The sequence below is a fragment of the Sarcophilus harrisii genome, chromosome X (genome assembly GCF_902635505.1).
Source record: "Sarcophilus harrisii chromosome X, mSarHar1.11, whole genome shotgun sequence".
Classification (NCBI taxonomy): domain Eukaryota; kingdom Metazoa; phylum Chordata; class Mammalia; order Dasyuromorphia; family Dasyuridae; genus Sarcophilus; species Sarcophilus harrisii.
The window spans coordinates 69,556,132-69,569,019 of NC_045432.1; the positions used below are offsets into that span (position 1 = coordinate 69,556,132).

Sequence of the window (12,888 nt, forward strand, 5' to 3'; positions counted from 1 at the left end):
TGTTGGTGCCGAGCAATTTTCATTTTTATGTGTTCAAAATTGTTCTTTTTACTTTTTCTAATTATTTCCATCAATTTTTTTGGTCATGAGTTCTTCCCCTCACTCTAGATTTGATGGATAATTTCTTCTTTACTCCTCTCATTTGCTTACATTTACATACCTTTTATGTCTTAAGTCTTATAGTTATCTATAGCTTATCTTAGTATATACAGCATGAAGACTTCATATAAAGCTCATTTATGCTGGAATTGCTTTTAGTTTTCCCAACAATTTTGAGTTCATGCCCAAATATCCAGGATCTTTGGATTTATCAAAAACCAGACTACTGATTCATTTGCTCCTATGTATTGCGTACCCAATTTGTTCCACTGATGAACTTCTTTTTCTCACTAGTACCCAATTGTTTGGATGATTTTCGATTTGAAACATACATTGAGATCTGGTACTGTTGGGCCTTGTTCCCTCCCCCTTTTTTTCAGTAATGTTTTTTTAACTGATTTTGTATTTCATTAATCATAGTATCTAAATTTGGGGAAAATAATGTAATGCCTGTTTACAGTTTCTGCTGTACATTTTCTTTGTTTATCATTCTAAATCCTTCCTGCATATTTTTGGACCTAAATGAAATTTAGCATGGCAATATTTAATACACGTATGGATTCAGAGATCTCTTATAATAATTTTGTTTCCCCTCCTAGGTCTAGAGCTCACAGTTTTCTAACTCTTGCCCTAAATATGTTACAAGAAAGAAAAGGCCAGGGATCTCTCAATGCAGAAGTATCTATTGCTCTTTGATTTGTGTTAGGTAACAATTGGAAATAATTTCTATTTCCAATCTTGGGAAATTATTGAGCAAGTTATGGTAGGTGATTATGGTACCATAAAAAATGAGAACAATAAAGAGTACAAGAAAATCTGAAAAGATCTATGTGCCACGATGAAAAATGAGGTAAACAGTGTCAAAGAGAAGCAGGAATACATTAGATGTAAACAGTAAAGACAGCAGACCCTTTTAAATGGGTGGTAGCATTTTGCTTCACTTGAAAGAGAACTGGGTTTGGAGTCAGAAAGCCTGCCTTGAAATTGTGCCTGCTACTTCCTCCCCATTTGATCTTGGGCAAGTCAATTAACATGTCTGTTTGCTTTTCTGTAAAAAGAAGGAGTTGGACTAAGTGATGACTAACATCCCTTTTAGGAACAAATAAATGTCCACATTTCCAAAGTATATATAAAGTATCTATGTTATTTTTCTTTTTTTGGTATAAAATTACATTCGCCGATTTGAAATCAAAATGAAAATTGCTTATGTTTTTGAGTTTTAGCATGAAAATGTCATCCCTCTTTGCTTTTTACTAGCTTATGTATTAGCTTTTGACAAGAACATACAGGTATACGTACAGGGAGGAAAGAGCACTGGCTTTAGAGAGGCTTGGCCGAAATGCCTCGGGAGGTCCCTTCCGGCTCCAAATAGATGGCCTTGAGCAAGACTGCATTCTACTGATGTGCTGTCTCTTTCTGTGTTGCTCTTCGTTATAGAGATCGGTCTGGTGTGTTCTTTAATGTTTGTTCCCTCTTTCTGCAAATGAATGTGATGCTTGGATTGCAGAGCAATATTCTCCAGCTGCATAGGTAGTGGAGTGTATAAGACTTAGATTATAAACAAAAGTACCTCCAACCCTTTGGGGAAATAACCCACTTGTAGCTGTTCTCACTGCATTTTTTTAATATAGTGTAAATCAGCCCAAGAAATGAGAGCCCTTTGATGTGGTTTTGATAGACAAGTACCTCATAACACAAATAAATCCCTGCTATAATACAGCACCATGGTCAATGTCCCACAGCACTTGAAGGAATGAATTATGAAACAGAGAATGCCAGTCATCTCCTGTGCTGCAAGGGATGACAACTGAAAACAAACATATATTGCAGCATAGTGTTTGTTCTATTTACTTATATCACTTAAGTGTACTCAAGTGCTTTTTAATAATTCTGTACCTGGCTGGGGATGCGTTATCTATACACCTTAGTTAGCGTAGCCCACTGCTGGACGCCCTAGTAACTTGTTTAATTGAATGGAATCAAAGCATTCTCTTAAACAGGAAATACTGTGGCTTGTTATGTTAGTTTCCTGCTGGAATGGAGTCCTTGACTCTCTCTTGTCTGGAGGATTCCATACAGACTCCTCAGTTTGGCAGCTACAGCCCTTTAGAGAGTACTTCCAAGTGATCTTTCCAGGCAGATTCCACATCACTTTCCCTCAGGCGCTTGATGCTCCAGACAGACTGGCCTATTTGATGTTCTCCATTTTTTACCTCTGTGCCTGTAACATTCTTTTGCATCACTTCACCCTCATGGAATCTCAGCTCCTTTCAAGGCTCAGCTCAGCTGTCATCCGCTACAAGAAGCTTCTTCTGATTTTTCCTGTGTAGTGTTTCTTCCTCCCCCCCCCTTACCTATCCTGTCCTTATTACCTGGCATTTATTTTGTATATATTCTCTAATTCCTTTTATGTATACATTAAGTTCCTACATGAAAGGATGATTTTTATCCCCAGAAGTCTAGTATCAGGCTTGACATACAGTAGGTACTTAAGAACTATGTGTTGAAGTGTGGAGCTAGGAATGGATGTTTGTTTGCATAATTATGCCATGTCATTTGAAATGCCCTCTAATGATTTCACACATGTCTTTTTTCTACATTATAATTTTGGGATTCTTACTGAAGCCCTTTTAGAAAATTAGGTTCAGAGTTGAAATGGCCATTTGATAGAAAAGAAAACTTAGACCCACAAGGTTAAATGACTGCTCACGCTCTGGCCTTGACCATCATGCTCCAGCTACCTTCTCCCTCCACCTCTGTAAGCCCCTTCTCCCACCAGTGAGTTTCTCACAGAATCTCCATTTTGAATGCCTCAGACTAGCCATGTTTCATTCTCCATGTTATATCAGTAAGCTCCTCACTCCTCATGGCTATTTCCTTCCCATTTTTCAGCTCTGTATTGTATATTGTATTTTCTCATAAGAATCTAAGCTCCCTGAAGGCAGGAGCTGCATGATATACCAGTGGGGTGTCTACCAAGTGCCAGGCATTGTGCTAAGTACTTTTTACCAATGTTGCCTTATTTGACGAGCACAGCACTGTATCCCTCTCATGGTAGAGCCTTAATAATTGTTCATTGACTGAAACTTAGCTAACGAGAGATAGAACCAGTCTGATATACTAAGGAGAAGAATCTCCCACCTTTCCCCTGAGGTAAACTGCCTCTTGGGAACGGGCTTTGGACTTTCTCTTCATATTGGTTCCTGGGCAAATCTGTTAACCTGTTTGTATCCTCACAGCTCTGTGTCATAGAAGTTGTGAAAAGTGCATTGCTAGAGAGAGATTGTTTGTTTGGGAGTCCCGAGTCAGTGAAAAGCCCAGATCTAGTTATCTTTTTTGCTGAGGCTCTTGGGATTAAGTGACTTGGCCAGGGTCATACAGCTAGGAAGCATTAAGTGTCTGAGGGCAGATTTGTTTGAACTCAGGTCCTTCTGACTTCAGGGCTGGTGCTCCACCTACTGCACCACCTAGCTGCCCTGATCTAGTTATTATCTCTACTGACTATGAAACCTCATGAAGAAAAATAGAAAATATAGTCCCTATTGTCAAGGAACTCATTCCATTAGGGAGAGAGAGAGAGAGCGAGAACGCATATAAGGAAGAATTTCAACTGTAAGGTGGTTAAAAAGAACCTGGTGCTCTTAAGGGGGACAGCTTCAGAATGGATGGCAAAGCCTATAGATGGTGATTAGGGGCATTGTCAATTCCTAGGAGTCTGGTGGGCATGGTCATAGAGCAGATATTAAGGCCTAGTGGGCTAAAGAGGATGGTGGGAATCATTAAGTGCTTATTGTCTACCAACCACAAATGGTGGTCCTCTGTCTTACTGGAAGGATTGCCACTGTAACTGTCTATGCCAAAAACAAGGGCTGAGAGAATCACCTTGGAAAGGAAAGAGCAGGACACTGTGTGGCAGTAGTATCGGGATTCTGGATTCCCTTTGGAGTGCTGTTAATATGAGTTCCTCTTTGGCTCTAGTTACAAGCTGAGTGATATTTGTCAAGTCATTTAATCTCTCTGAGTTTCAGTTTCCTCATCTGTAAAATAGGAATAATAATAACTGCCTCCTAGAGTTGTTATAATTTTCAAATGATCTGATGTGTGTAAAATGCCTTACAAACAGTAACATCTTGTATTAATGCTACTTATTTTTGTGAGACCAAGTCATGAAGACTGGAGTTGAAATTCAGCCTCCCATACTTATTGCTGTGCGATCCTCAATATATTACATGAGACTTTTTTTTTTTTGGCAGAGACTGAATAATTCATCCATTGTCAGGGAGGTAGAATATATGTCCATGGAGGTTGTTTTGAACTTTAAATTTCAAAGAATGAATTAGGAATATAAATTGATAGCTCACAGCATACACTACTTGTTTAGAGTAAGGCTAAGTGATTATTGAGACTCAGAGACCTTGAAGTTATACCGCAGTTATTTTTTTAAGAATCCCCCCCAAATAATGCATCACTTGTATAGAATTCCCACTTCATTAGTAAGGTGGAATATTGGAAAATGGACTGGACTTTCCCACAGAAAAGGGAATGGAAAAGAAGTGGCATTAATATTTGAAAGCCTTTGACAGGTAACACAGCAAATGATGGCCTCCGAGTGCCTGTCCACAATCGAGTATACTAACACGGAACTGGGTCATATGCTAAAAATGATCTAGAGACAGAATAAGACCTCCTCTATCAAGAGGCTTCATATGATCATCTGTCTTTAGAATCATTCTGAAAACCACCTTGTTTTGTTTGGGAAGGAAGCCCACTGAGAAGGGTGACAAGACACCTTCCTTCCAGGATAGACTTTATCCAAAGCAGAGACCCAAAGAAAGTTGGTGCGGTAGAGTGAAGAGAGATAAATAACTATTTCTTTTTCAAGACCCAACTTGGTTATAATTTCCCCCTCTGATAGATCAGATTGCAAGAACTCCAACAAAAACTATGCTTTTCTGATGGGGAAAGGTTGGGTGTGCTATAGATCTCCTCGTGGAGGTAGCCGAGTGGTACAGTTGATAGAGCTGTGGACTTGGTGTTCAGAAGGCCCAAGTTCAGATCACACTAGCTGTGGGATCCTGGGAAATTTGCTTTATCTCTCTCCCCCTCAGTTTCTTCATCTATAAAATGGAGATAATAATAACACCTAACTCACAGGGTTGTTGTGAGGATATAATTACATATGTAATATATATTTAGACACACTTACGTACAAACATATATTGGCAATTCCTAAAGACATGCAAATAACTATTATTATTATTTCTGTTTTAATGGTCAAATAGCCTTTTTAAACATCAGAACAACAATATTTGCTGCTGTTGTCTACATATGTGCTGTATGTCTAGCATTGTGCTTCAGACAAAGAATGTGTAAGAATACTTTTGTGATTAGAAATTAGAATTTTTTTTCCTTTTCTTTTTGTTTAAAATATGCTTCTTTCCTAGCCTAGTCACTCATCGCTAGACTAAAAATTGTTCTGTGTAGGCCAGGTTTTTTTTATTCATAGGTTATGAAAAATTAAGAAAGCATTCATAATAGTGGCAACTGTTCCAAAGGGAATGTCTAATGTGCAGTCAGGCTCTGAAACAAGTAATTAAAACCAAGATGAACTGCTTTGGACAAAACCAATATAAGGATGTTTGAAATGTGTACTTGAAAGTAAGTTCCTATGATTTCGCCATGACACATTGAGCAGCCACATCTTGCCAAGTGTTTGAAATTCTTTATAGAGAACATGAATGTTATATATAGATATAGATCTATCACACACACGTGAGATTACAAAAGGTAATTTCTCAAAAAACCAGGCCTCAACAGTGTTGTTTGCTATTGTGTCTCTTGTCTCTTTGCATTTGGCCTACTAGTTCCTCTCAATATCTTGCAACAGATTTTCCTACATCATCTAGAACAGTGGTTCTCAAAGTCTGGTCCAGAGCATCCTAGGCATCTCTGAAATCCTTTCAGAGAGTCTACAAATTCATAATTAGTTTTTATTTTTAATGTGATCAATATCTATAACTATAAACCACATAAACAAAAACTCTTTGGACAGATCCTCAATCATTTTTAATAGGATAAAGATACTGAGAACAAAAGTTTGAGGACCACTGATCTAGAAGGAGGCCCGTAAAAGTTATATGCATTGGAGGAACCCATTATAAGTGTAGTCAGTATAGGTAAATGCACTTGTTGAACTTAAGTAATTCTCTAATTAATGGAGTCACTTTCATTACACTGAGGTGTCTAGGGTGACTAGCTCACTGTTTTCAGAGAAAGTTCTGGTACATTCTCCCAAGTGAATATCTAAGGAAAGACATAAGGTTAAAAAGACAACAGTTTAAGGAGGTGTTATAATCCAGAGCTCTGCATGAGCTTCTCTCTTGCCAGAGGGAAGTCTAAAAAAAATCTTTTTTTTTTTCCCAATGTGCATTCTTACCAAGAATCCCTTTGTCTTGCAGATGAGCTCAGTGAAAATGTTAAGACCTCGTCTCCATAGCATCCTTTTCAAGCTCACATTTGAAGAACATGTAAACAACATCAAACCAGGCATCATGGCAGTAACTCTAGCCTGTGAAGAAATGAAAAAAAGTGAAAGCTTTAATCGACTTTTAGAGCTGGTACTCCTAGTTGGCAACTACATGAACTCAGGCTCCCGAAATGCCCAATCGCTGGGTTTCAACATCAACTTTCTTTGTAAGGTAGGTTGAAATTTAATCACATTGGTGGAGGAGCTCATGCTTTTTCTTGTGAGAACCATTGTGGCCTCTTGAATTACCGATTTAAATTGTTAAAAACAAAGACAGTCAGAAACAACAAAGGAAAAACTGAGTTAGGAAAAGAAGCAGAAAGTTCTTTTGTGCTCCTTCAATGATGTGACCCACGTAGATTTGAATTTCAGTGCCCTAGTATTTTCCTCTCTGAGTTCGATTTGAAATGTGATTTAGAAACCTGAAAATTCCAGCCTTCACTCGAGTCATAATGAATATGAATCACTCTTTAAGCTCTCATTTTATACCGACTAAGACAAAATAAAAGATTATTAAATAAATGGAAAATGGATGAGATGAGGTTGTTGAATACTTAAGCCTTTGTATGCCCAGGCATGCATGCAAATTAGGCATGGCTTAACTAGTTTTTACTATGTACAGAGGCTGCACTGTAATACATCTGGAATATGGGGATTGGGCATGCAACCTTTATATTCCTGAGCAAAATCTCACAACTCTTTTCTTTATCATTGAATTGAATACAATCCCTCTTGCCAATCCTAAAGAAAAAGGAGTGCTTTAGCAGTTAATCACATGTTTGCTTTTGTATTACTCGTTTTTCAGTGATTTGATTTATTTTCCTTTTCAACATTTGCTGGTTCCAGAAATCTCTTGCATTAATTGAAAGTTTGACTTCTGTAACGAATTGAATATCATCTTTGGACTTGATGACTGCTTTGCTTTTGCTGGTGTTTTAAGGACTAATATCTGTAGTAGACATTATAGGGAGTGAGTGTGTATTCCTCAGATGGTCCTAGGTGCCTTTTCCCAGATGAGCTCTGTCTCCTACAGAGAGGGCTAACTAGACACCCTCCAGAGGCATCAAATTAGAAAGCAGCTTGAGAAAAAGCCCATATTTGACAAGGAGCAGGCCTCCTTGGACACATGACAATTCCCTGTTCTGCGTGGTTTGGGAATTTTTTTCCTCTTTCACATCTGAAGATAGTGTGAGGTTTTAGTTATGTATCTGAAGAATTCCAGATCTTGTAAGAAAGTAAGACCCATTTCTTGTTTGTGTGATAAATGAAGGCAAGCATTATCTGTAGGTCTCGATATTTAATGCTTTTGTCTTGAACCTGTGACAGATCTGTGTAAAGAGTTCTCAGTGAGGTACCTGAACTGATCCAGCTTATTACCTGTTCTGTGATGAGAAGCCTTCAGTTTAGGACTTGCCAATTACCTAGTCCCTCCCTCTGCATTGAGAAAGGGCAGAAGCTCTTCCTGACTTCTCAGTCAGGGTGACCATTCATCAAATAACAAACATTGGAGTTGGGGTCAGAGGCCCTAAACTATTCTACACTTACCATGTGAGCACAGGCAGGGCTTCAGCCTCTTGGAATCTGGTCACTGGAAACATCATTTGGAGACTATACTTGTATTGCTCTAGTATCTCCTAGGATTATCTGTCCTAATCCCAGTGGCCATTTAACCCAACCTCTACATGAAGGGAATTTTCTCTTCTTCAAAATCCTGGAGGAAAGGAACCATCCCACTCCACCTTTGTAGCAGCTCAGATTATTAGGACATTGAGTCTAAACCAGCCTCTCTTGCCATCAATTGTCTTTGGTTCCTGCCAAGTGGAAGAAATCTTAATTCTTTTCCACATAAGAGCCCTTCAAATATTTGGAGACACCCATCTTGTCATCCTTGGGTCTACTTGTCTTCAGGCTAAACTTGTCCAATTCCTTCAAGTGATCCTCACATGTAGTGATCCCAAAGCCATTCATCATCCTAAATATGCTCTAGTTTATCAATTTCCTTAATATTTTATGCTTAAAGCTGGACACAGGTGATGTCTGATTGGGGCCAGGTCCAGTAGGATGACACTCTCCCTGTAATTAAAAAGTTTCCTTTAATGCAGTACAGGATCACATGTGCTTTTTTTTTTGACTGTGTCATGACTTCATTAACCCATACTGACCTTACAGTCCTCAAAAACTTCCCAATCTTTTCCAGAACTTCACTCTGGCCATGCCTCTCCTGTATTGGACTTAAGAAGTTCATTTTCTTGACCAAAGTGCAAGACATTCCATTAGTTGCTATTGAATCTCATTGTATTTGATTCAGTGCAGTGCTTTTGGCTGTCCTTTGGACTGTTGCTCCATGTGAAGATATCTATCTCGGCTTTAGGCTTTCTGTAAAGTTGAAGAGCCTTTAAATAGCACAGAACAAAGCCCACCTTCCTGGGACCCTTCAGCAAAAAGCCCTTGCCTCATTGATACTGAGAGTCTTTTTTTTTTTGTTTAAACAGAAACAAGGCTTCTTCGAGCCTGGTCATCCAATGAGTTATGAATCCATTGGGAATTGTATTAGCAAAAAATGCAGAAACACCCCAAATGAGTTTTGAAAAAAAATGAACCTTATGTTGTTTGTTAATTTTCTTAGATAATTTAAGATTTTACTACAAGATTTCTGCCAAAGGATTCTTTGTTTTTTAACTGAAGAGTTCTACCACTGTGGAAGAATTTGAGAACCACAATTTGAGAGAGAACTGTTCTCTCTTTCTTCATGTTTTTCTACAAGATGGTATGAGATGCTTTAGAAGAAGCTTTTTGTTTAGCATCCCCTTCCTCTACTCATTAGTAACCCTATCACAAAAAGAAAATGTGGTTATTCTTACCAGGTCTACTTCATTCATTCATTCATTCAAGCCTTTTATTTACAAAATATATGCATAGGTAATTTTTCAACATTGACTCTTGCAAAACCTTCTGTTCCAAATTTTCCTCTTCCCCCCACTCCCTCCCCTAGATGGCAGGCAGTACATGTTAAATATGTTAAAAATATATGTTAAATCCAATATAGGTATACATATTTATACAGTTATCTTGCTGCACAAGAAAAATCAGATCAAGAAGGAAAAAAAAAACTGAGAAAGAAAACAAAATGCAAGCAAACAACAGAAAGAGTGAAAATGCTATGTTGTTGTATACTTATTGTGTATCTAATTTATATTTTAATATATTTAACATCTACTGGTCATCCTGCCATCTAGGGGAGGGGGTGGGGGGGTAAGAGGTGAAAAATTGGAACAAGAGGTGGCAATTGTTAATGCTGTAAAGTTACCCATGCATATATCCTGTAAATAAAAGGCTATTAAATAAAAAAAAAAAAAGAAAAAAAAAAGAAAAGAAAAGATGAACAAAAATACAAAAATAAAATAAAATAAAATAAATTTAAAAAAAAGAAAAAAAAGGAAATAAAAGATGAACAAAAATACAAAAAATAAAATAAAATAAAATAAATTAAAAAAAAAAAAAGAAAATGCTATGTTGTGGTCCACACTCAGTTCCCATAGTCCTCTCTCAGGGTGTAGATGGCTCTCTTCATGACTGAAAAATTGGAACTGGTTTGAATCATCTCATTGTTGAAGAGAGCCACGTCCATCAGAATTGATCATCTTATAGTTTTGTTGTTGCCATGTATAATAATCTCCTGATTCTGCTTATTTCCCTTAGCATCAGTTCATGTAAGTCTCTCTAGGCCTCTCTGAAATCATCCTGCTGGTCGTTTCTTAAAGAAAAATAATATTTCATAACATTATATACCAAAACTTATTCAGTCATTCTCCAACTGATGGGCATCCACTCAGTTTCCAGTACCTTGTCACTACAAAGAGGGCTGCCACAAACATTCTTGCACATATAGGTCCCTTTCCCTCCTTTAAGATTTCTTTGGGATATAAGCCCAGTAGTAACACTGCTGGGTAAAAGGGTGTGCACAGTTTGATAACTTTTTGAGTGTAGTACCAGATTGCTCTCCAGAATGGTTAGATCAGTTCACAGTTCCACCAACAATGTATCAGTGTCCCAGTTTTCCTGCATCCCCTCCAACATTCAAGCATTATCTCTTCCTGTCATCTTAGCCAATCTGAGAGGTGTGTAGTGGTATCTCAGAGTTGTCTTAATTTGCATTTCTCTGATCAGTAGTGATTTGGGGCACCTTTTCATGTGACTAGAAATAGTTTAAATTTCTTAATCTGAAAATTGTCTCTTCGTATCCTTTGACCATTTATCCGTTGAAGAATGGCTTGAATTCTTATAAATTTGAGTCACTTCTCTATATATTTTAGAAATGAGGCCTGTATCAGAACCTTTGAATGTACAAATGTCTTTCCAGTTTATTGCTTCCCTTCTAATCTTGTCTTCATTACTTTTATTTGTACAAATATTTTTTAACTTAATATAATCAAAATTTTCTATTTTGTGATCAATAATGATTTCCAGTTCTTCTTTGGTCACAAATTCCTTCCTCCTCCACAGGTCTGAGAGGTAAACTATCCTATTTTCTTCTAACTTATCTATAATCTCATTCTTTATGCCTTCCTAGGTCATGAACCCATTTTGACCTTATCTTAGCATACCGTGTTAAGTGTGGGTCAATGCCTAGTTTCTGCCATACTAATTTCCAGTTTTCCCAGCAGTTTTTGTCAAACAGTGAGTTCTTATCTCAAAAGCTGGAGTCTTTTGGTTTGTCAAACACTAGATTGCTGTAGTTATTGACTATTTTGTCCTGTGAACCTAACCTATTCCACTGATCAACTAGTCTATTTCTTAGCCAATACCAAATGGTTTTGGTAACTTCTGCTTTATAATATAATTTTAGATCTGATACAGCTAGGCCACCTTCATTTTTTTTTTCATCCATTCCCTTGAAATTCTTGATCAGGTCTGCTCTTGATGAAGCCATGCCCCTTCTTTGTGATTACTGCTTCTGATTCTCCATGTTCACTCATCATGTCTTTAACAGTTCCTCCTTGACTTTTCCTCAGAATTGAAGGCAAATTGACTGGCCTATGCTTTACACTCTGTTCCCTTCCTTTTTTTTGGGAAGTTGGAACATCATTTTCCTTCTCCAGTCCTGTGTTAACCTTTGCATTTTCTAGGTTCATTCCAGTATCATTGACAATGGCTCAGCAATTCTATTGACAGTCTTTTCAAGGCCTGAGGATGTAGTGCATCAGAGCTAGATGATGTGAATTTGAGAGGGACAACTGGAGCTCTTTAATGCTGGCTCAGTTTCCAGTGTAAAGGAACTTGGCCAAGAGCGGAAGCACCAGTTGAACAGCTGTCTCTGCCTTCTCTCTCCTGTCCGTTACGATTGTTACCATGAACCCCAGGTGAAGACCTTCCCCTTTCTTAGATGTTCCTTTCCATGTGAATATCACTACAAAATCCCCGAACAAACAAACCTTCTTTTTATTATCCTTTGCTTCTGTCTTCTGATCCTTAGTATTCCTGATACTCTTTCACAGTACTCTGCCTTGCTCTTCTATTCATCTTTTGCACATTTCTTTTAAAATCTAATTTGACTTGTGAGTATCTTATACCTACACATCAGTATCATCAGACAAATCTCATTTTTCCTCCTCGTTGAAATTGTTTCTCTTTATGTCTTGAACATTTCCATTCCTCCTGGCTGACTTCCCCCTGAAGCATTTAGTCCATGGGATCATCCTACCTATGTTTCTTCTGACCCTTTTAAAATACCTATCAATGATGGTCCCTTAGGTCACGAAAGAGGTTTGATAATTTCTTTTTTTTTTCTTTTTGGTACCAACCTTTGAGCTAAGGAAACTCACTTCACAAATGCAAATCTGTAACTGTTAAGACACCTTTTACTTGAAAGCTTCCTACCCATGAGATGTAGGCAAGTGGGGAATGGGTTCTCTTAAAGAGTGTTCTCTTTCTCTTTCCTGAAGGTCTTCAAGCAAAGGCTGGACCACCTTTTGATGGGTATGAATCAGTGCGGGTTGAGTTTGTAAATGAGTTGGGCTAGATGACTGTTCCAGTCCCTTTTGACTCCTGGATTTTGTTATCTTGTAGTTTTGCTCTACAGGTTTGAGTCCAGGAGAGTTGCTTGTAGCCCCTAGAGGGGCGTGATTTTCCAGTGTGAGCCTGTGGAAGGCAGTAAACCCAGGAAGTCCATTTTTCAGACAGAACTATCAGATTCCCTATGCAGCATGGTCCACTGGAAAATGGCCTCAGGCAGGGAAACTTTCAAAACCAGGGTCAGAAAATAA

At 38.0% G+C, this 12,888-nt stretch overlaps 1 protein-coding gene across 1 annotated transcript in view; it reads left to right on the forward strand.

Moving 5' to 3' along the window:
- DIAPH2 (diaphanous related formin 2) overlaps positions 1-12,888 on the forward strand; it is an 868,850-nt gene that overhangs the window by 396,799 nt on the left and 459,163 nt on the right. Inside the window, exon 21 of the mRNA XM_031944530.1 lies at positions 6,558-6,797. Coding sequence (XP_031800390.1) covers positions 6,558-6,797 — 240 coding nt within the window. The remainder of the gene's footprint in view (positions 1-6,557; positions 6,798-12,888) is intronic.